The sequence below is a fragment of the Amia ocellicauda genome, chromosome 5, assembly GCF_036373705.1.
Source record: "Amia ocellicauda isolate fAmiCal2 chromosome 5, fAmiCal2.hap1, whole genome shotgun sequence".
Taxonomy (NCBI): Eukaryota; Metazoa; Chordata; class Actinopteri; order Amiiformes; family Amiidae; genus Amia; species Amia ocellicauda.
Genome location: NC_089854.1, coordinates 11,340,267 through 11,365,071, shown reverse-complemented (window position 1 = coordinate 11,365,071; position 24,805 = coordinate 11,340,267). Strand labels below are relative to the sequence as shown.

The 24,805-nt window shown below is 40.7% G+C and overlaps 2 protein-coding genes across 5 annotated transcripts; both read left to right on the top strand.

The window, feature by feature from the left end:
• The first annotated feature begins 6,021 nt into the window (after positions 1 to 6,021).
• etv7 (ETS variant transcription factor 7) lies at positions 6,022 to 16,396 on the top strand. 3 transcript variants are annotated; one of them, XM_066703711.1, is made up of 10 exons: positions 6,024 to 6,342; positions 6,943 to 7,012; positions 7,713 to 7,836; positions 8,853 to 9,017; positions 9,179 to 9,310; positions 11,950 to 12,135; positions 12,393 to 12,614; positions 13,259 to 13,401; positions 14,092 to 14,192; positions 15,535 to 16,396. In XM_066703711.1, exons 3-10 carry the CDS (start codon positions 7,755 to 7,757, stop codon positions 15,686 to 15,688), a joined length of 1,185 nt encoding a protein of 394 aa, XP_066559808.1. In that variant the 5' UTR covers positions 6,024 to 6,342; positions 6,943 to 7,012; positions 7,713 to 7,754; the 3' UTR covers positions 15,689 to 16,396. The 3 variants fall into 3 exon arrangements, with proteins under 3 accessions (XP_066559807.1, XP_066559806.1, XP_066559808.1); XM_066703710.1 differs by lacking the exon at positions 6,943 to 7,012 and having other exon boundaries at positions 6,022 to 6,342; positions 7,716 to 7,836; XM_066703709.1 differs by lacking the exon at positions 6,943 to 7,012 and having other exon boundaries at positions 6,023 to 6,342.
• Positions 16,397 to 20,884: 4,488 nt separating this feature from the next.
• LOC136749416 (large ribosomal subunit protein P2) lies at positions 20,885 to 23,995 on the top strand. Of its 2 annotated transcripts, none has more exons than XM_066703707.1 (5): positions 20,885 to 21,020; positions 22,640 to 22,763; positions 22,961 to 23,009; positions 23,288 to 23,377; positions 23,697 to 23,995. In XM_066703707.1, the coding sequence occupies exons 2-5, from the start codon at positions 22,641 to 22,643 to the stop codon at positions 23,771 to 23,773; spliced, it is 339 nt and encodes a 112-aa protein (XP_066559804.1). In that variant the 5' UTR covers positions 20,885 to 21,020; position 22,640; the 3' UTR covers positions 23,774 to 23,995. The 2 variants fall into 2 exon arrangements, with proteins under 2 accessions (XP_066559804.1, XP_066559805.1); XM_066703708.1 differs by lacking the exon at positions 20,885 to 21,020 and adding an exon at positions 21,283 to 21,447.
• The last annotated feature ends 810 nt before the right edge of the window (positions 23,996 to 24,805 follow it).

Here is a 24,805-nt window from a genome sequence, read left to right as displayed (position 1 = left end):
ACTAAATGTTGTATATTAATACTAGCAGAAATAATAGCATGTATACAGACTGAGCAAATTAGATTTATCAGGCTAGCAATAGTCAATAAGGTACATTTGTTAGAAATTCATCTCTATGACAAAAGGACAACACAGTGGAGACAGAGAGCCCACAGCTGCTTGTTGGTTGAAAATCTGTTTGTGGAATTAATATTTACCAGAGAGGCAGGAGATGTACATAATAATGATTGATTGATAGTTGTTAATGCTGACCATGGGATCGGTCTTCTCGGAGTACATCAAAGGAAGCCATCTGGTTTGCGGATCCCACGCCTCTCCCCGTGAAGACCGATCGCAAGCAGACTCGGCTTGCACCTTTTGATTGGATGAACAATCACCACATTCTTCTTCATCTTCTTATAAAGCTTCCCTTGTGTTTGTAAAAACTAATTTCTCACTGAAGGAATTCCCTGACGTGGTGCTTCCAAGCTAGCTTGTTAATAAAGTTTCTATTTGCTTTATCTCAACAACTTTTCCATTTATTTCCAAGAAAGGTTCAACACACCCCCAGATCCAATTAATTTTCCTTCCACCATATTCCCCCTTCGTCAATCCAATTGAGGAATTTAAAATTACAGTATAAATACACTGATCAGCCATAACATTATGACCACCTGCCTAATATTGTGTAGGTCCCCCTTTTGCCACCAAAACAGCCCTGACCCGTCGAGGCATGGACTCCACTAGACCTCTGAAGGTTCAATTCTGATGCTCACGTGCCCATTGTAGGTGCTTTCGGCAGTGGACAGGGGTCAGCATGGGCACCCTTACTGGTCTGCGGCTACGCAGCCCCATACGCAACAAACTGCGATGCACTGTGTGTTCTGACACCTTTCTATCGGAACCAGCATTCACTTTTTCAGCAATTTGAGCTACAGTAGCTCGTCCGTTGGATCGGACCACACGGGCCAGCCTTCGCTCCCCACGTGCATCAATGAGCCTTGGCTGCCCATGACCCTGTCGCCGGTTCACCGCTTTTCCTTCCTTGGACCACTTTTGATAGGTACTGACCACTGCAGACCGGGAACACCCCACAAGAGCTGCAGTTTTGGAGATGCTCTGACCCAGTCGTCTAGCCATCACAATTTGGCCCTTGTCAAAGTCGCTCAGATCCTTACGCTTGCCCATTTTTCCTGCAAAATGTTTACTTGCTGCCTAATATATCCCACCCACTGACAGGTGCCATGATAAGGAGATTATCAGTGTTATTCACTTCACCTGTCAGTGGTCATAATGTTATGGCTGATCGGTGTACATGTTATTTTGGATACATATGTTGTTTTTTTCTGACTTTATTTGAACGAAAAGTAACAATTTTGCATATTCATTGGAAATAGGTAAATTTCAAAATATCACTGTCCTGGTCACAAAAGCAAAGTTTGTGGGGTAATAGACGTTTTCTATACTTTTTGAGGCATAAGATGTTATGATATAACACTTATTATTAATGAGTTATACATATGTAATGTCTGATTAATAGATACTTTACAAAACATTATAAATGCATTATAAATTCAGTATAACTAAATTATTGCAATACATGGAATAACCACCATGTCGAACAGGTAGCTAAAAAGAGTCCCTCTTATACATCATTTATAAACAGGAGTATAAAGCAAATTTCACTTCAAACATTCCTGATACATTATTTTATACATTTTGCGTGTTTGTAAGTTATCAATATGTTAAATACACCATAACAAAATACATTAACAGAGATGCTGCAAGGACTTTTACTCATGTTTACTACCAATGGATATTACCATTTATAGATTATCTACAAGGACTTTTGCAGCCCCCAAACTTAAGTATAAAGTTTATCATATGTATTATATTACAGATAACATGGTTAACTTATGCATTCAGTACTCTATATTTGTTTAATATAAGTTTTATGTTAAGTAATAACATATATTATTAACATAAGTTAAAACCGAAATGTCATGACTTTTGAAAATACTGTATCTAGCTGCAACTGTATTAGTAAAGGCACCTGTTTCTTTGCATTTTTCCAAACATGGAATGTGACATATCAATGACCATTATATGATTATAATATTATAACATCCCTGTCCTGTACATTAACATAAACATAAAATGCAACTAATTTTAGACAATACCCCTATCCAGTATTATTAGGATTATTCTGTTTGTAGGGCATTAGAAATTAAGACCACCTGTTCATACCATTTCTCAAAAATAAAAGAATATAATAATTTAAGCTAAAGCATATATTTTCAGACACCCATAAAATAAACAAACAAATAAAGATAACTAAGGTCCTGGGGTGTAAATATGTGCAATACCTGGATGTTTAACAGGGATTATACCTGTACCAAAACTTAGCAAATTGAGGACCAAAAAACATTGGCCCAAATTGTTTAATAGAGGTATGCAAAAAAATATCAAGAGGAATAACATGTTGTATAGCACATACAAAAGGGATGGAGATTAAACAAAATACATATAATATGTTGAGCTGCAAAGAGACATTAAGAAGGATCAGGAAAGCAAAGACAGAAACATAGCTCTTGGAGCTAAAACTAATGCAAAGAGCTTTTTTCAATATTACAACCGCAAGAGGTCAATAAAGGAGGACGTGAAACAGATAAAGGGCAAAAATGGAGGTATCTTGTAAAATGAAGCTTTCATTGGCAAATGTTCTACATGATTATTTCACAGAGGTTTTTACAAAAGAGAAAACAGATGACATGCCTCAGCTTAACAATCAGTCCAGTCAAACCCTAAGAGAGATCAAATTTGCAGATGATACTAAAATAGGTGGATCAGCAGATACAATCTCGGCAGCACAGGTTATTCAAAGGGATAATATTCAGTTGTGAGCCGACACCTGGCAGATGAAATTCAATGTGGACAAGTGCAAGGTAGCAGGTAACAAAAATGTCCACTATAATTACACTATGGGAGGAATAGAACTAGATGAAGTAACGCATGAGAAAGACCTAGGAGTCTATGTGGACTCCTCACTTTCTCCATCCAAGCAATGAGGAGAAGCAATAAAAAAGACAAACTGAATGCTAGGGTATATTGTCAAAAGTGTAGAATTGAGAACAAGGGCAGTGATGTTCAGACTGTACAATGCACTAGTTAGAGCTCATCTGGATACTGTGTGCAGTTCTGGGCTCCACACTTCAAGAAAGATATCGCTGCTCCAGAGGCAGTTCAGAGGAGAGCAACCAGACTTATTTCAGGTCTGAAGGGAAAGTCCTACTGAGAGACTGAGGAACTGAACCTTTTCACCCTGGAACAGAGGAGACTACATGGGGACTTGATTCAAGTCTTCAAAATCATAAAGGGCATCGACCACATCAAACCAGAGGAGCTTTTCCAGATCAGCAGGGACACACGCACCCGGGGACACAAATGGAAATTGGGCTTCAAGGCATTCAAAACAGAAAACAGGAGACACTTCTTCACACAGAGAGGCGGCACAATCTGGAACAAACTCCCCAGCGATGAAAATTAGCAACATTTACAAATAGACTGGATAGGATCCTTGGATCACTTAGTTATTAATGGACACCAAACGAGCACGATGGTCGAATGGCCTCCTCTCATTTGTACAATTTCTTATTTAAATAGAATCACTCTCCTTCCCTTACACAAACTTCACTGAAACGCAGCCCGTCTCTCTCTCTCTCTCTCTCTCTCTCTCTCTCTCTCTCTCTCTCTCTCTCTCTCTCTCTCAAATACAATTATACCTGGCATATAGTACAATTAATAAATACAATAAAGTTTAAAAATAAAAAACACATAAAACACGTGTTACACACTTGTAACAATGTATTAATATATAATAATGTATATTATAATATAAACATACTCACTGGCAAAACAGCTGTTTAAATAAATCTCGTCTTGGCAGGTGTCGCGGAAGACGCCAAACTTCAGACCTTGATTGATTGGATTTTCCTTTTGGTCTTGTGGATCTGATTAATTTGATGCTCACTGTTTCTTTCCTTAATTGGGAAGAGTGTCTTTTGTCTGAACCCCTCCCTCTGCGGTGAATCTTTTATTAAAACTGTCTCCGCCTTCTTGAATAGCTCCTACTCCTATTGCGGCTACCTTCGGAAACAGAGATTAGGTAGATTGCACATGACCATCGGAAATGGTCATAAATGGCCGATTACCTGTGTGGCAGACCTCTCTGAGGACTGCGCTGCTTGATGACACACAGACCCTCAGCTGTCCTCCACGGAGCATCTCCCGTCCCGCCCTGGATTCATCTGAGGAGGAAGAGAGTAACTGAGGTGCTGCAGGATATCTGCGCACACCTGCTATAGCTGCAGAAGCACCACCAACGCTGAACGCCCTGCAGAAATGGACCTCACTGCCACACAGCACTGCAGAAGAGGGCACAGCGTGTCAGGCACCGCAGTGGGCAAATGGGCTCACCATCAGCACAGTTGCCCGGGAAATTTAAGTCAATTGTCTGGTTTGCCTGTCCCGTTGCGACGTCTCTGCCCATTCGTGGGAACTACTTTAATTATTAGTTTACATGCAACATGTTAATTGTTTCTTGGATTGTATACAAAACAATTGTCTTCAAGTCACTGCCTCACTGTTCACTGCTCACTGTTTCTTGAATATGTAGGCTTACAGCTATTGTCATTGAATACCTGATCAACAATTGTATTAGTATGCATCGGGTGAAGTGAACTCATACAGCTGGACTGAGCTGGATTTGCTGTAACATATTGTCTATCAAAGATAGAAAGGGGCTTCTTCCACATCACAGCTCTAGTTCTTTTCCTCATTCACAGGATTTATGTTTTGTATAATAAACTTGTTACTTCTTCATCGGTGTATCCTGAGATTTACTAAACCACTACATTTATAACAATATAGTTTGGATTATTTAATACCTTCCAATGTATACCTTCATTTGTGTGTATGTGTGAGTTTAGGAATGTATGTATGTGTGTGTACATTTATAATGTCAAAGTAAATGGAGCCGTTTTCTATGGGATGCCGACGTAAAACAACGCACATTTTTCCCCGCATTTTTTTTTCCACATATTTAACTTAAATCTGGTGTGTTTTTACTGATTTAGTAAATAATGAAGCTTTGCAAACTAAATATTTAACTTTGAAATCAATATGTAACTTGACTCTCTGACTCACGAAATAAATATTTAGTCTTATATGCTTATAAATATATATGTTTAGCTCAAATCTAAATGTTTTCGTGATTTATTGGGGAATTCAGTGCATCTAAAACGCTGACGGCAATTCTGATTTCTGCCACGGGAGGGCGCTCAATGACTGGAGTTTAATAAGGGGACGCACAAAAACATCGCAGCACTTAATGAAAGAGCGCTTTCATTTAGGTGGAGTGAAAATACATTGTATTACTTTCATTCATATCGGGCTTTTAGATTAGATAATCAGCCTCAGCACAATATCTGGATTGGGGAGGTAACCTGAACACCTGAAAAAACTATTATTAATATGAACTTTATATAACTTTAACAAAATACAGATTCATGCATTTTTCTTCTAAATAATTCTAAAAATACAAAATTAAATATATGTATAATTATAAATATTTTATATTTCCAGAGGTATCTGTCTATATTATATATAAACAATAAAAGTATAATAATAATAATAATAATAATAATAATAATAATAATAATAATAATAATAATAATAATAACTATAATGCATCGATTAAAATAAAAGTGAAAAGTACACTTGCAAACGTTTTTGCTATTACTCCTCTGCTTTGTCAGAACAGGAAACATTTTACTTTCAGTTTGGTTGCTAATCTGTGCGTTACCTGTCGACGAGCATAATAACAATAATAACTACAGAAATGCGAGACGGGGCTTTTCCTTTGTGTGGAACAGAAACACCATGAACTTGAGCGCAATGTACTGAGCTGACCTGCAGCTGCTGCTCATCTCTCTCTCTCTCTCTCTCTCTCTCTCTCTCTCTCTCTCTCTCTCTCTCTCTCTCTCTCTCTCTCTCTCATATATATATAATATTACACCCCCCACACACATACAATAAGCAGATCCGGTCCCTTTCGTTTTCATTTCCCGGAAGGATCCTTTAAGAATAGAAAATTACAGGCGATTCAATAAGTGAAGAGCTCGCTTTTCAATCCTATTCACAGGAGCGGCTTTATGCACACGATGCGTTTCGTTTGCAAACCTGGCCGTCGCAACATTGTCCGGGTTTGAAGCTGCTTTCCACAATTCTGGAAAAGTTCGTTTTTCTTTCTGTCTCAGGTGAAGTAACATGAGTGACGGCTCGTCGCCACCACCTTTGATGAAGGTAAGTTCAGTTTGATCCGAACACCAGGAAACGACGTTGTTTTCTTTTTAAAACACCAAACCACGGCCATTATGGATATTTGTCTTTAATAACACACAGGCTTTGCGGAATTATAAGACAAATAAAATTGCGCAGTGTCGTCCAGCAGAAATCCCCTGGGGGATTTGCTGGGGGCTCCGGTCCTGGGGGCTCCGGTGCTGGGGGGTCCGGTGCTGGGGCTCCGGTCCTGGGGGCTCCGGTCCTGGGGCTCCGGTCCTGGGGGGTCCGGTGCTGGGGGGTCCGGTGCTGGGGGTCCGGTGCTGGGGGGTCCGCTGATGGGGGTCCGGTGCTGGGGGGTCCGGTGCTGGGGGGTCCGGTCCTGGGGGCTCTGGTCCTGGGGGCTCTGGTCCTGGGGGTCCGGTGCTGGGGGGTCCGGTCCTGGGGGCTCTGGTCCTGGGGGCTCTGGTCCTGGGGGTCCGGTGCTGGGGGCTGAGCGGCGCGGCTGCTTTAGTGCCCGGGTGGGCTGAGCTGAGAGTCCGGCTGCAGAGCCGACCTGCTGCCCTTTCGGATAAATGTGTTAAAAGAGCGAAGGACTTCGAGGGTCTGCTTTCGCTTTTACAGAAAACGTGATCTCTCACGGGTCAGGCATGCTTCAGTTTGGGCGGATTAGCTGTTGTGGTGCTTATAGAACGTAAGTTATTTATTTAATTTGTTTAATTACTAATTGGACAGACATGTACTCATTAGATACCAATAATAAAACCAAATGTACTGTACTATATATTATATATATATTCGTTGATGAAATGCAAAAAGTAAACATTTCAAAATTAATATAATTATTTTTGGTTATTGTATGATACTTGAAATGCATATGTGATTATTTTGCTTAGATTTGCTTGTTTCAAAATTAATACAACAATGCACTGTTATAACTGAGATGTTACATTTTACACATTCTGTGTTTGTTCAAGGACAATACAACTTTGTGTTAAAATTCACCAAAGCACAGCCCAATAATGTACCTTTTTAACACAAACTGTGTGGTGAAAACACATTATTGTGTTAAAAAGACACATATTGTGTTGTAATTTGGTGAATTGGTTGTATTGTCCTTGAAAAAACGCAGAATGTGTTAAATTTAACACCTTAGTACTAAGAGTGTGGAAAAATATGAATACATGATTGAATTATTACATTAATACATTAACAAATTAAACAAAACAAGATATGAAAAACTGTGTTGTTTAAATCATTAAATAGATTATTCAATAGAACATTAAATACATATTAAGATGGTAAGGCCCAGCACAAAGGATCTCTGCCAGTGTGATCTGGACCTTCTGTGATCATGTTTCTTCCCATATTGAGCTCCTGCTCTGTTCCTTCAGCAGGAGAGTGGAGGCACCGGCAGTCCCCCCAGCTGCCCCCCCATGTTGATGGTCCCACGCAGTCCCCTGGCCCCGGTCTACCCTGGGACCCAGGAAGAGCTCTGCAAACTGCCCGGAAGACTGCGTGAGTATCCGGAATAGCAGCTTATTTAGGAAGTTATAAACAAGGGTTCATCAGTCAGTGAGATGTAAATTAGCTTTAAGTAAGCTAAGAAGTAAGAAGTCCACACGTATGGGAGCTGATAGGGAACTGAACTGGAGAGACTTAGGTTAATGTTTACATTTTAAAAATATATCAGATAACAATATATGTTTCTTTTTTTTTATGACACTGAAAATAAAAGGAAGAGGTTATGATTATATTCTTAAGTGGAATACTAATTGAATTTTGGCCACAGCCACAAAAAAAGTCACTCATTTCATTCATTATACAGAGCATTATATATATTCATGTTGATGTTATGCATTTTTGTGTAGTCAGGTATGCACAGAAATAGAGTTTGCAAACAAATGTTATTATTTTTATGTTTGTTTGTTTTTCCTGTTTTCATTTTGCCTGTCAATCAAAAAGGCTAGGGATGGCCCACAGATAAAGACATTGTGGTTTGAGGAGATGGGTATCAAAAGTAAGAAGGACACATGCTAGCAAGCCTTGTGTGACTTCGGCCATGTGAATGAACCTGTCCCCTGTGCTGCAGAAATACCGGTGTGGCCAGTGCTATGGTACAGCTGAAGATCTCTTCTAGATTTCCTCAGCATTGAGCTTAAGGGTGTTTCACAGAGTACAGTCACACAGTTGTCCTCAGCTCTGGTCCTGGAGTACCCCTGTGTATGCAGGCTTGGGTCCCAGCTGGTCTTTACTTAATTGGCAATGTAATTGATCTCTTAATTGGTTAATTGGAAAATCTTGTCAGCAGGTTGGAGATTTTTCAGGAGAGGATTTAATTAAGTAACTGAGAACTCAGCTGGAACAAGAAACATAAACTTTTGAGGTACATCATGACCAGGGCTGAGCAGGGTCAGTGCCCGAGACTGGTTGTTTGAATTTATGGAGGGGCTCTGAACGCACACGCTGCACTGGCCTTAATGCTTCCATTATTTGACACACAAAGGTGGTTTATGCAGCTTCTGTTGTCCCAGGGATCAACCCATCTTTATGGGGGAAGGACGATGTGAGCCACTGGCTGCGCTGGGCCCAAAAGGAATACTCTCTGTGCAGGACCGATCAGGCCAAGTTCGAGATGAACGGCAAGGCACTGTGTCTTCTCACCAAGGAGGACTTCCGTCTTCGGTGCCCCAGCTCAGGTAAACATGCATAAGAGGCGGCTGCTGGTGCTAGGCACAGTGAAAGGAAATGATGTCCCATGGCACTGCTGTAGTGTCTGGTCAGGCCCCAGGGCTGCTGTAGTGTCTGCTCAGGCCCCAGAGCTGCTGTGTCAGTGAAGTTCTCTGTGTTCCTTCTCTAGGTGACGTGCTTTATGAGCTCCTCCAGCATGTGAAACAGCAGAGGCGAGCAATGGTGTGTAACTCTCTTCCCAAGCCTCTAGCAGGGCAGAGCCTCCACACTCCCCAGCACCGAGAGCCCAGCGTCATGGGGGGTGAGTGCTCAGACTGCAGCCTCACACACACACATACAACACACACAACACACATACACAACACACACGTGCCACACTCACTGCACTCACACTGAAGGGAATCAGTCATTGTTTGATAGGTTTAGTGTAGTAGTTTTTAATTACAATTGCATTTGGCAGTTGCTCAGCTGTCTGCAAGGTCAGGGTTTCAGCAGTCCCAGATGCATTAAATTCTCTGACAGCAGTGATCGATTGGGTTTAGGCATTGAGGGCTCATGGTGCCAAAACAACTGTAGTGGAAGGCTTTGATGGCGTGCGTATCGAGGGATGAGTGCTGCGTCTCATTCCCGCTACAGCAATGTGGTCGTCACTGTGACAATCCAGTGAATGGTGGTTCCACATTTTGTGGAAAACATTTAGCACAGGGACTCTGACTCTCTGCTGCTGTGTAAGTGCACCCGTGGATGTGAAACTGCTACACTGTCTTGATTAAAGTCTCTATGAGGAAGTTATGGCAATCCCCTCATGAGCGATGTCTTCCAGTTTTTTTTTAAACCATGCTGTCAGTTTTAAATCGAGGACTTCCTGGTGTGGCTCTTGGCAACATACCCGAAATCAGGGGAATAACACAAGAGGCCTGCATTGGCATGTCAGAGAAGCAGCCTGAGCTCTTAGAACGACTTCTCCTCTGCCTCTGAAATCAAAACACACTGCACAGATTCACAAAACTCTCCATTTAAACTCTTGAAATACCTTTCATTGACAAATATAAGAGTTGAAACTTGTTGCATTGTAATCTGTCAGCTGGATTTGTGATTGTACTCGATGGATGACATTGCTCAGATTAGAGATTGTTTTTGAATGAGCTCTGATTCCTACACACAAATGCATCAATCAGATTAATATTATTACTTTTTACGCCCCTTGTTTGCCATAACTCAAATCCATAATACAACACAGAACAAAACCAACCTGCTGTATTCTGACAGCTACATCACTGTGGGTAATGGCAGATATCAATGAATGAAGCAAGACTGCATGAGTTTGCCTCAATTCCTAGAATATGCAATAGGACAATTTAATTTAAGGCAGTTTTCAGGTTTCACAAATTAAAAATAAATAAATAAATACAATGTATGGCACCTTCAGATGAGCAATAAAGCTTTACATTTGTGCCTTTCCTTAGAAAGAAATAGGAAGAGGGAAGATAATAGAAAATGGAAATTTGCATTAGTCCAAGCTCCAGGTGTGTTGCAGTTTTACTGTACTGTAGTTTGCCGCCATTCTGATGATACGGCACTCTACCAACTCCTATCTATAATCTAACTTTGACCAGCTACTGACACACACACACACTGCACTCATTCAGACACACCCCAGCAGCTGCCCACACAGATAAGGTGATTTCCACACTGGCTACAAACAGGTTGGCAGTTTGGCAAGGTGCCGGCTAAGCCAGGACATTGTGCCAATAGGTGTGGCAACGCCGGAGCTAGTTTGGCAACTCTTGTGGGAGGAAATACAGCCCAGCCCTCCCCTTCTTCTGCAGGTACAATGGCTTTGTAGAAAAGCACGTCTGCTACACAGCCAGAGGATTCATGTTATAGTCACTAAATGAGGAAGCAACGACAAAACCTGGCGATCTGGTCAAATCTTATGTTTGTTTTGCTGCATTGACATGTTATTGTTGTTTGGGGAAAGGAAGTCACAGCAAGAAAATGAGCGCTTTGAACGTGAACTGTGTAATCAACGTGTGATGGTGCAGTTAGCTTTCAGCAGGTTTAAAAGAAATTGCAAATGATCAAGTGGTGAGATGCTTTGAATAGTTTGCAAGCTATTTGAAAAGACCAATGATTACATCATGGCACATCTAAACAAAAAATGACAGAATTGACAGTAATAGTATATATGTGTGTTATATTATAAAGTATATTACATGGCTTATAACTGTACAGTCTGCTGCTTTTTTGATGAAGAACCAGAAGTTAAATAAAGTGCCTTTTCTAAATCTGTTCTCTCCTGTGAAATATTGTATTTCTTAGTTTACTTTCCACTTTCTTTTGTTTGTTACCAACTGCATGATTGCATTCATGGCTGGGGACGGTCTGCTAGAGCTTGACAGCTCTGCTTTGTTCTGTCGGGATCACAGTGAAGAAGAGAGAGAGAGAACTTCATTTTGCAACATATTTCACACCTGAATCTTAATTAGCACTAGTCTTGTAACATTGGATAGTTCACGACTCGTGCTGATCTGGGAATGTGAATCCAGCCCATTAAATATTAAACAGACAGTTTAAAAGCACCCAGAATACAATTCAGAGCATATTACCACTTCCCCTTGCCTCCAAATTGGCTTTTTCATACACCAAAATGCTTTTTTTAACTCCTTATTCATTCCTTGCCAGATCTGAGTGTTCTCGCATTGAAAGAGTGGCATTTATTTATCTTATTTGTTCTCGGTCCAAATGTCAATTGTTAAACCAAAATGATAACTTCCCAGAGTTCAAAAGCTCTGCTGTATTCATCTCACTAATACATATCCAGAAATCAGAAATTCAACAACACATGTCAATGAGCTGTACTGAACTGAACTGTATATATTGAACTCTGTATAATATATCATATAATGTAATATCTCTCCCTCTCTCTCCTTTGTCCAGGCTCCTTGGCTATATTGTCCTCCAGTCCCTCTTACAGGTCAGTGCCGGTCTCCCCAATGAGCACTCACCCCAGCAGCTCCCCAGTGGCCATGGTCCGAGTGTCCACCGCAGGAGCTGACCAGTACCCAGAGCTCAGAGATCATCCCTCGCCTCTCTTCACCTTCCCTGGAAAACATATCCTCCAAGGTGAGTCACCCCCCCAGCACAGAGACCGTCTCTGAGTGGGCTATGGATCTAAAGCCCTGCATCCACAGGGAGACATGTTTCCTGAAGAATATATGATCACGTGTATGTTTAAATGACCACTAATACTCTTAGCATTAATGGAGAAGGGGGGCTTTGTATCTGAGGAGAGAGTGAGTGGTCTCACAATGCCAGAATCATAATTGTTTCAAATGATGGCAGGTGTGGATTAATACGATTCACTGTCCCCCTGTTTGCAGACATCCCCAGGAGTCTCTCTCAGTCTGCTTCTGAGTCGCACCTGCATGCCCCCTCAGTCGTTTTCTCCCCTCACCTCATCCCACCTGTCAATCAGACGCACCCAGGCCCTCCAGCAGTGCTGCGCTGCAAGGAGGAGCCGCTGAACCTGTCCAATAGGATGGAGCTTCCCGCCTCCTACTCCACCCCCCAGCTGCACAATGAAGCCAATGGCAAGATTGCAGGTAAGGTTGCAGAGAGGGCTGTTTGGAATACAACTGCTGAGACACAACACCTAATCTTACTGCCTGTGTCGCCCCTGGAAGGTGAAAATGTCTGCAAGCAGGTTCAACTCCCAAACCCCACTGTCGATTCAGGCAATTGGCAGTTCCTGCTGGATCACATTCTCCAACTGGATTAATAGCTGGGGCATGCACATTCTGGCCTTGCATTGTTGAGCCATAGAAGATGGATTTGACAATGTGTTTCGGAGGAAGTCTCAAGCTATAGCAGCTACATGATTTGCCTGCTGATTCAAACATTGGGTTTAAAGGGAAAACATAATGGGAGATCCCAATATATGGAAAAGCATCTGAGATACTACTGCTACTGTCTGTGAGCTTGCAAAGTCAGTGGTCACTTCTGTGAGAGCTGTGTTAGTCCTCTAGACTTATTTCAAAATAAGCATCTCGCCTGCCAGTGCACATATCTGAGGAAGTGTGCAGGTTGTCTTCATCTTTCCTGTGTTTGTACAAGGGGTGGAATAAGGGTCCCAGTTCATTGACATTTGCTGATCTAATTTGGGAGAACAGACTGTGAAAAAAAGACACAACAAAGAATTAATAAACTGTAACGCTGCTGGCAACAAATACAATGTTCCTTTCATTAGACTGCAGGCTGCTCTGGGACTATGTCTACCAGTTGCTGTCGGATAATCGCTATGAACCGTACATCCGCTGGGAAGAAAGGGAGGCGATGGTGTTCCGGGTCGTGGACCCCAATGGCCTGGCCCGTCTGTGGGGCAATCACAAGGTGAGGCCAAGCAAAGGCATGTATAGTGCCGTCCCCACAGAGAGGAGTGGTATATACCATGTGGTCAGTTTGGAATAATTGCGCTCTGCAGTATAGCCGAATCCCTTTGATTTGGATTAAAATTAAGAGTTTTGAAGGAAGTCTCCGCTACGCCAAACAAATGGTCTCCCAACACGGGAGGTTTATACGTCGCCCTATCGAGCTCATGCACACAATGAGTCCTGTTACATACATAGCAGGACGTTGCTAAGAGAGGCCTAGATTCACAATATAAAGCCTTTAAATTATGGCAGTTTTAGCAATATTTCTGTTACGGAAATAAGGGAAATACAAGTCAGAAAAGGATCAATTCTAGTAGGATTATGTTTTGGGTTACATTTCCATGGCAGCAATGCAAAAGTATATTTCCACATATCTGTCTCTGGTTTGTCTGTTTCCTTTTACACAGTGTGAAACAGGAACTGTGCCGTTGACAGCTCAGTCTACCAATATTTTTTTAATTATTACAACAATCTGTTTCCAGTCCCACTGGTCCAGTTTATAGATATTCAGATTTCCCGACTAAGAGAGAAAAAAGTGACAGATGCCTTTTGTTGGAAGTGACATATTGAAATCCTTCAGTGGTCTGTTAATTCCTCTTTGTGGCACAGGTTAGTGGGGTCAGTTCAATGCTTCCTCTTTCTGTTACAGAACAGAGCTAACATGACATATGAAAAGATGTCCAGAGCGCTTCGGCATTACTACAAACTCAACATCATCAAGAAAGAGCCGGGACAGAAACTACTTTTCCGGTAAGGAAGTGACTAACTGACAGCCAGCAGTTTCCATTCACAGATCTTCTTCAGCCTTGCCTGCCTGCTTACCTGGTCCTGGAAAGCTCCAGTTCAGCACGATTAGGTCATAATACTCCATCCTACACTATACATTCATTAAGACTGTGGGAACTCAACTCTGATAAATTCAGTTTGAAGATCATTGGGTGGCTGGATACCCTTCTGCCCAAAAGCCTCACAAGATTATTTCAACTCCGCTTGATTCATTGATCAATAAACAGTCACGTGTTCGCAGTCTTTAAAAATTGGTGATTTAGGGTGACTTCTCAAATTAACTGGATCAGGGCTTTCCAAGACCAGGCCTGCAGACCACTGCTTTCAACATGAGCTATAAAGAGGAGACTCGACTTTACTTTTCATTATTGGCCAGCCCATGTGGGTGATTTGGCATTAGGAAAAAACACATTCCTAAACTCTGCAATAAACTGAATAGAATTGGGTCTCCGTGACAGTCACACAGCTATTAAATAAGAAATAAGCAGTGATACAAAAGTAGTTCTGTGGTTACATTTCAGGGCATGGCAATCTTACAAACATCCCTGCATTTCAGAATGATTTTGAATTTGTTTGTTTTTGTTCCTGTCTTTCATGATAGTTCACTAATAATTCATAGAAAATATTGCTAAAATACAATTACATTCAACAACTCTGTCCTCTGTTTTTAGAAGCATATCTCAGATTGGACCATGTGTTTTGCATTACTTCATTATTTGCATTATATTTCTATTCTTTGTGCTGTAGGTGTCTCTGTAGCCACTCTTTTTCAGATAAAAGTCATCAACACATTAATCTCTGAATACTTAGAAAAAGAAAACAATTCATTAATGAGTGTTTGTGGCCCTTTGTGAAATTGATGCATTTAAAAAATGGCTTGGACTGCTGTCACAGCAGATGTCACTTGTTAATTTTTGATACATGAATATATGATTGTTTATGCTACCTACCGATGCTGCTTGGGAAGCACTGGAGAGGTAGTTTCCAGTCCCTCTCTGGAGCAATCATCTGACTTCTGTAAAACTTGAGCTCCAAAATGCAAAACAGGAAATCAAATAGCTCAGAACTATCAAAGACTTTGAGGGATTAACATCGATATCTCAACTGGAAACCTGGGTGGTCGGGACCACTTTCGTTTCACCCTCAAACCCTGGGGCGTAGGGAGACAGTCTGGATTAGACAAGCTTGCACTTGTATAGACAGGACTCATGCTACATGGGCTCTTCCATGTGCAATTTGTGCTAAAGTAAGACCCATCAGATTCATCTGCTTGAATAAACATATATTTGTCATTCCATTGCACCAGGTTTCTCAAAACCCCAGAGGAGATCCTACAGAACCGCACTGACCGTGTGGAGCAGGCAGACTCCCCAGAGCAGCACTCCCCCGAGTACAGAGAGGAGGGTCTGGAGGTATCCCCTGAGCCGCCCATCAGCTCCCCATCCCCCATAAGCTCCTAACAAAAATTGTCACAACCTCTCTGCACTGTGGACAGCCTCAGGCCCCCACCTCCAGCACCACTACAGCTCAGAAGGCCTGCAGCACAAAGACATACATAAATACGTGAATCACATAAAAATGTATCAGGCAGGAACAAATGAACAAATTAATCAATAAATACATTTGACAGGATTCTCCAAAATGCATAGGATTCAACAGAGCTACTGTTACTGTGAAACATTAATGGTACAAATAATTACATTTTATAATGGTACAAAATCAGGATATTCAATATAACTTTAACCAGGGCTCTACATATACACACCAAAAGGTAGACCGTTAACTACTAAAAAGACACTAAAGCAGGCTTTAAATTGCAAGATATCTTTCAGAAATACAAGTCAGAAATACTCTCATTATCTCTGGAAAATGTACCGACAAAAGATTACTTCAGAGCAGTTTTTAAAGTTCTTTTTAACATGCACATCATTTTTTGTAAGATTAGCAAGAATTTCTGGTATCCTTGTGAATCAAACATCGACTTTGTCCTCAGAGAATCAAATGCACTGTTCTCAGGCGTGAGTGCCTATACATAATGTTGTGTCCCCTTTTTGTTTTTTTTGTGGATCTGTAAATATATTGTTTTGTTTTTTTATAAACTGAGCCTTTTTGTCTACAGCTGGAATAAAATTTTGTAGAAAGCAGAAAATGGGGCAATGGAGGACTCTTATTTCAGTATGTTGACAGTATAAACAAGTTAAAGGTTTAGAATAATAGATTTTGACTCCCAAAATCACCCAAACTGAAGACTGAAACTGTGCCTTTTTTTCTTTTCGTATTTTGCACCTCCCCTGCAGTCATCTTGAACAATGATACAAGCACAAGAGCACAATGCCTTATGTTGTGATCGCTTCACAGCGCACTTCCTTATTGCGGTCAACTATTTCCTTCATCGTCTTACAGTATAATACCTCCCTGTGTCATCTGACTGCCTGGGGAATTCCTGCCTGGCAAACACCTTCATCAGCACTTTATTCTCCGTCAACACTGAATTGTGGATTGGCTCCACAACCTGTGTTCACACAGACTATTGTATAGGTGTGGCCAGGTTACAAAATGCTAGGAGCTACAATTTCCATTTTTTTCTTTTCAGACCATTGCTTCTGTAATCTTACTTTCATTTCCTTTTCCTATTTTAATGGAGGAACAACCTAAAACTAGGCCTCCTAATACAGCTACAGGTTTTATTTATTACTACCTTCCCAATTACTGAATTACGCCCACTATTGTGACCACACAAACTGACATGATACTACACTGTATGTATTGTGGAGTAGTGGTTAGGGCTCTTGACTCATGATTCAAAGGTTGTGGGGCAGTGCTGTTGTACCCTTGAGCAAGGTATTGGCAGATGCCCTTATCCAGGGCGACTTACAGAATATAAGAGCAATACAAAAGTGCTGTATTACGGTACAACATTACAGATCAAGACATAATACAATTACAGGTTCAGAAGTGTACAGAAAAAATATACAGTTAATGTAAAATACAGGTCATATATCCTAGATTTAAATAGCTACCAATATATGAGATATGAAAATCATCCTCATAAAATCAATTACCTGGATTTTATGAAGGTCTCATACAAACAATTGTAAATTCTTTGCTAAGAAAACCCAAAAGAAAAAAAACAAAGGAGAGAGGGAAGAAAATGAGAAGAGGAAGACAGCTGGTGAAGACTTACATCTGATTTGCATCTGAAAGTATCCCTCCTGCCACATACCAAAAGCTGTAGAAAAGTGCCCCCTCTTCTTTGAATATAGCAGTTATGAAGGCCCAGTGTTTCATACCCTTTTAAATACATAACAAACAGCTGTCATGTGAGTACTTTTACCAACACAGTGTCTGATTTCCAAGCCCGGAAAAGAAAACCCTTTGCCTAAAAATATGCAAGCTTCAATCAATTGGGATAAAAACTAAAAACTTGCAGGGCTTTCGAGAGGCATCCATTTAAAACTGAATGTTAATCCCTCCGTCTCCGAAAGTGTAATTACACCACACATGCCCGAGACCTATGCCCAGCCATAGTCATCCACTACCCACTTCAGCCACTGTTTATTAATTCGTGCACTTCTACATATTCCGATATCAGATGCTTTTCTCCACAAACTGAAGTACTTCAGAGTACAGTCGCATCTCTAGGCATCATTTATGATTAGGCAAGAAGGCAGGAAGCCCTTGGTAAATGACTTGTAAATTATCTTTTGTAAAAGATAAAAAGGAGCAATTTAACAGTTGAGCAGGAGGACAAATGGTGACCCTGCTGCCCTCCAGCACCATAGTGCCAGACCACTGCTTTGCCCATATAGACACCTTTTCTTCAGATTTTCCTGCATATCAACTCTGTCACCATCAAACCCCTTTGTCCCTCAACTTCTGCATGACAGCATACATCTCTCCTGCTGGATCTGGATTTAAAATTGCTGAGTGGCCTTTCCTCGGCCCCAGAGCTCCTTATGGCATGGCCTTAAGCTGTCTCTGTCTCATAATCACCCTGCATTGGAAAGAGCCAGAGCCAGAGGACGAGCTGTTACTGAAGGACAGAAAAAGCAAGTACGGCACTTTTGTGTGTGTTTGAAAATCTAGGTAGTTTGTCTGTCATTCTGGTTCACAGACCCAAATGGAATCGGTATGATTGCGAGGACACAGTAAAGACGCACAGTGGGGACTGGGCAGGCGTTGCAAAGAGGAGCACATTTATTTCATTTGAAGCTCAACTGACCTAAGAACAAGGGTGATGTGCAGAGACCACTCTTGAGAGAGACAGGACCTGAACGCCTCCACAAATTCTCCCATCAAGCCTGATAAGCCTCCTGGAATGAATAAAAGAGCACAGATAGTGGATCACACTGAAAACCATCACTGTCCATCTCCCTTCCCGGCTCCCTCAGTGGCAGACGGCTGATCTTTCTAACCCACATTTGGCAGGCAGAGTGTACAGAGTGAACAATTTTGAACAACCTGACACACAAAGGAGACAGTGAACACAACTGAACTAAAACAGATAGGAGGCAAGGAAAAGCAAGGCGCGTGTTTATATTTAAAAATCGAGATTGAGAGAGAGGGAAGGAGAGAAATGGCTGCAGAAGGCACGGAAGGAGAGAGGGAGGTGGAGGAAGCCTCCGAGACGGATGCCGCGCTCTTGCACTTTGGCAACTACAGCGAGATGAGGGCCACACTGCCGTGGGAACAACGCACGGTGAAAGAAAGGGTCCTGTACTATGTGGATCGCATCTTCCTGTTCCTTCTAGCCATCTTCCTGTTGGTGCTGCTTGGGGAGACAGCCTACAAAGTGTGGTACGTGACCAACTGGAAAGGGCTTTACCAGTACACTGTGGCCCTCATCACCCATCTCTTTTCGCAAGAGGAGGAGGAGGAGCTGCTAGAACTTTAAGATCCTACAAGATCCCAGGGGATTGACACGTGTGATCAGTGGCCTGTGACTGAGACGGTGTTTCCCTCATTGAAACCCCGTGATTCATTTTCTTTCTCACTTTCTTTCATTCTCATTGTCCAGTAGCTAGATTCACTTAATTGGTAATTTTACAGTTGGATTGGGCTGTTATGTGTAGTACAGTTAGTCAACATCTAATGTCTGTGTAACTCACTTGTGAAGTAATAATCAAACTGCTCTTTCTGTATTTGTTCCACTTATGGTTTGTGAAACAATCTGCAGCATTCAAATCCTTTTAGGAGGCAGATTTGTAGAAATTATCAAATTACCAAATTGAAATATCCAAAATCTAGGACCATTTCCTTGATATCTTCCAAACCTCCAGATGGAAAATTACATAATTTCTAAGAATTGAGCATCTAAGCATTTTGAGCACTACATGTAGTTTGTTTGCACTTTGTAGCCTAGCATTTATAAAATGTATTTAAAACTTAAAACTAAAATCTGGATTTTAAAAGTACTAAGTGTTATAGCATAAAATTGCAATTTAATGCAATTTTGGTGCGGTATGCCCAATGTATCACCTGTATATTTCACATTTCCTATTAAAGTTTGTTAAAACAGAGCCTGATGTTTTATTTAATCTTCACTTGACATGCACACATTCCCAAATAAAGAAAATACATATCAGATTTGTCTGTTAGCTTGTTTTCTGTGGAAGTGGGGGATCAACAGTCACATTCTATTTTAGAAATAACTGTGACTTGATATTACCCATGTACACATGATTGTGGCAGGAGGAAAGATGTTGTTTACATGATCAACACCCAATCATTTGTAACTGAGATCTCCACTGACTTCATTTAGTATTCAATGGACCCAAGGTAGTGTGAAAACTGAAAAAGCATAGAAACACAGCTGTTACATCACTTAAACCAAACATGCACACTGTTCGTGTGTAAAACTTGTTTTTTTCTGTGCAAAATTCAGACTTCAAGCAGATTTGATCCATTCAGATATGATCCTCTTAGGTGCTCATTAACAGAGACTCCAAAGTTAGAATTGACAAAATTAAATCACCAGCAGTATATGTTGCCTGCCAAGCCCCCTAGTCTCTGACATTGGAGTTAAATTAGTGGTAATAAAGCTTCCACTGATTATAAATGTTGTCATGAATGATGCAAGATTTAGACAATCAAGAGTTATAGAGTAACTTTATTTATACGTCCAATAGTACATCAAATTGTGAAACAATTATGGCCCTCTATCTGTATAATAATAATAATAATAATAATAATAATAATAATAATAATAATAATAATAATAATAGTTATTTCACTTATCTCACAAAGTTTTAGTTAAAATATTACAAATACAAACTACAGGGCCCCCTGTCGTACAAAACCAGTAGTACTGTAGTACTTAGCTAAGTGGTACAAGTAGAAAGAAGCAGCAGAGACTAGCAGACGTTACAGATCTTTAACGAACAAACCAAACCATCACACACCTAAATAAATAAATAAAGGTATAAATAAACGTAACACAAAAATATGAAGATAAAAAACATCGAAGTGTGAAATAATGGCGTCTTCCTTAAAACACGTTATTTGGGTTAATCATTCCGTGGAGATTGACTGCGCATGCGTATATTATTACGAGTGTTAATTTCAATATTTTTAAATAAATAATATTGTGCGTATTAACATAAATATTTTCATTATATTTAGTGTGAATTGCGGGTAAATCAATTATTTTGAAAAACAGTGAATGAATCGAATTATTTTGTTACTGTGAACTTTGACCTCGAAAGCTGCGGAAACCTTCTGGCAGCCCCGTGTCGCCCCTCTCGCCCTGACTCTCAAGCGGATCTGACGTTTCGTGTCTTTTACAGACTTAAAGTGGGTACCGTTTTCTTAAATATCTCTACAATTGTAGGTCTCAACTGTCAGATATGTCGGCGAATTAAAATATAGGCATTTATAATGCCCATAAATGCGAAAAGATTGGCGTTTGTGTTGTTGTAATACTTCAGAAAGTGACCGCATGCGCTCTATATAAAGCTGGTGTAGCAGCAGGATGTTGACATGTGCTCCGAGATATCAATACAGTATTCACTGTCGCTTCCCAGATCCGACATTGCTTTACCCGTTTATTTTAACACAGTTGAATATTGTAGTGAGATCTTTGACATCGGATCAGACAGAAGTACATCGTTCATGCTTAAAGCAGCATTTGATCAGTATGACAGAGAAATACGTAGCAACTTATGAAACTTGCGTCGATATCGGAAGGGATGTGAGGAGTGCATTGGCCGCGAACTGACCGGTAGTATTTTCCACTGTTAGTATATAGTTGTACAGGTCGCAGTTTTCTGATTTGTTTTGTCGTTAATACGTTAATAAATGGTTATGAACAACTATGGATCAGTAAGGCCTACTTTACCGCCTGCCTGCTCTTGCGGTCACATTCACGCAGAAACATGCGGCCGCTGCGTGGTCAGTTAGAGCAGGTTGATCCACCGTGTACTACTGTACACAGGCAGAGCCTGAAACCGTACTGTAGACAATGCTTCACATGCATCAATGTGCGTTAAATATTACTTTTTCAAAGTTTGTACATTTACAGTATAGCACGTCATAATACTGTGCATAAGGGATGGACATGTTTTGTGAAACAATAAAAAGCAATAACCACGACGTTAAACCCTGCATATAATCCACCTAACGTGAATAATGTAGAATATGCTTAACCTAGTTAATGTACTTAATGTAAATAATTACATCCAAATTTTACAAATGACAAAACGGACACCTGTCAGTGCTATAGACACATTATTGAAGATTTAAACGAATATTAAAAGAAAAATAATGTTAAACCTGATTAATATTAAGCACGATTGATTATAATTGGGCTTAATTTGGTAATTATGCATTTAATATTTATTATAACATCTGATGTTTTGTATATTGGACTGGGAGGTGATTGTCTTGTCAGTTGTAATATATGTAATTGTAATATTTTATGGAACTGTTATAGTATAGTAACCAAGTCCTTCAACATTAAACGCAATTCACTTTAAAATGTATTATATGCAGGGTTTAACGTCCTTATTGTTAATTTTACTACAAGTTCATCGTGTATAGGTGGCATTAGGATATACTGAACTGTAAATGTACAAACTCTGAAAAATGTTTAAATACATTAACCTGTATTAAGCATTTTCCACATTAAGCCATTCAGACCTTCCCTATATTCTGCCAGCCTTTTGTGAACAGTCCAAAACACTTCATACTTGCAGAACAAGAGTGATCATCTGTTGAACCAATAAGTTACTGTGCTCACACATGGTTACGCAACTGAACATGTTTGCTGTGTTAAAAACCCAAAACATATTCGTATTTTAAACTGTGTGTAGCTTCACACTATATTAGAAATTCTGACCACACCTTAAGATGAATTATGTACATGTGTGCACAGTGTCGTTCTTGATGCCTGCGTTGCCCTCTCTCCTGTACAGAATGCGTTACGTGGCCGCTTATCTCCTGGCTGTGCTGGGTGGCAAAACCAGCCCCTCCTCCAAAGACATCAAGGACATCCTCGGGAGTGTAGGAATCGAGGCCGACGATGAGCGTCTCAACAAGGTGGGCTGAGCTCGGGCTGGGGGGCTGGAATCCATAGGATTGGGGACTTTTTTTTTTAGGGCTGACATCTCAAAATGGACATTACTAATAGATTCACGGTCTAAAACATCTCACAGATCTTAAAAGCAGTAGAGTAGAGAAGTAATAGCCTGTAAAAACAAAAATAGCAAATAACCTTTCCCTCTGCATTGCTCTAGGTCATCAGTGAACTGAACGGAAAGGACGTCAATGAAGTGATGAATGCAGGTGAGAGGTTAATAAGGTTAACTTCTTAGGGGTCCGTCTTTCCAACGTGCGGCCAAAGTTGTTTTGTGTGCAAATTAAAGTTGACAGATTTTATATAAAGAAGCCGATTTGTAACAAAAGATCTGATTACGTTTAATGTGAATGAATGATTTGTACATTAAGTCTGAGGTTGAGGAGAACAAAAACCAGCCACTTCATATCGCTGTTTGTTGAGAGTGAAGTCTCTTCTCGAGCGTTGAGCCAATCTGAGCTGCTTGCCTCTCTTGTTCCTGACGCAGGACTGTCGAAGTTAGCCTCCGTGCCAGCAGGGGGTGTTGTGGTCGCTGCTCCTGCCGCGGGGGCTGCTGCGCCTGGAGCTGCTCCTGCCGGTAAGATTGACCTTGAATACGGATGATTCTCGTTCTTGAGTCTGAGTGTTCCTGTCGTTCACCTGTGACTCATTTTGCAAAGGGTGAACATTTTCCACCAAATGTCATTCTCTCCCCTCTTTTGCCATCACAGTGTATGTAGTTGATAGTTCTTCAGGCTCTAGGTATGTTCTAACACTTGGAAGCCCGTGAAACATCTTGTCTGTCTTAAACACAGTATAGTGGACATTACAGTTGGTCCAGTAAGATATGGTGCAGTGTATTAGTTATACATGTGTTATATAAGTAATAACTAGTGACACGTTTTCTGTCCTTGCAGCGGAAGAGAAAAAGGAAGAGAAGAAAGAGGAATCTGAGGAGTCTGATGAAGACATGGGCTTTGGGCTCTTCGATTAACCTTGTTTCAATCGGAAAAGCAATAAAGACAGGAAAAATACATTTGAACAAAGGCCTTTGTAATTTGTTTATTAACTGAATTAAGGACAATGTGCCTCCAAAACAAGTGTTTACCATCTATTTTGGTCATGTTTAATCTGATTTCTCCTGTGGTTTTATGCTTTTTTATTTTTCTAAAAACAATACTTTCTTTGTAAGGAGAAATAAACAACTTCAACTTGTTTTTTGAAACTGTGTAGACATTTGTTACTGCCACAGTACCTTTTTTTTTTTAAAGGTATGATTTATGCTGTGATTATGTAAAGCATGTTAATACCTAGCTTTCTTTGTTATATGGTATGTAATATAGTATACTCGAGCAGGTGTGAGGAGTGCTTTAGCTGAAACCCTAACTCCGAGCTTTAGGCAAGAGCTCAAATCTGACCCTTCTGACCTTGGTGGAGACCTGATGCAGGAACTTATTTCCAGTGCAGGTTTGGGCTGAAATAACAGTTGGAAGCACTGACTTTCTTCCAGGGCTCTTTGCCAGGCATTTATTTGCTGTTGTCTTTCTTCACAAATCAAAGACACACTGCTGTTGTATTTCTGACAGCGCTTGTGGAGTATTTTTAAATGAGTAGTCTTATTTCAGGGCAAGAGCAGTTTTTTTTTATTCCACAATGATGTGCTCTCACCATGTCGTGAAGTTCGAGAAGCTTTCTCTGTTATGTCTTTCTCACACATTTGGGGCTGTCCTTTTAACCTCATGGTGGGGCGCACATTGGAGCTACAATTTCTTGTCATGCATTTTGTCCATGGAAAATCAGTTTTGTGTACAAACATACAGGGTTCAAAACATGGCCATGTGATGCATTAGTGTTGCTCTTCTGCCAAAGACATGAAAAGGATGGAAAGGCTTTTTCCAATGCCCTGGACGAATTGATTTGTGTGCAGGAAGCGGTGAACAGTTGCTGTTTGTGCCTCGGGTCTGAATGGAGGACAAACCGATTGGAACTGGTGTGTCCTGCTGCCATAGCCTGTCCAACTGATTTC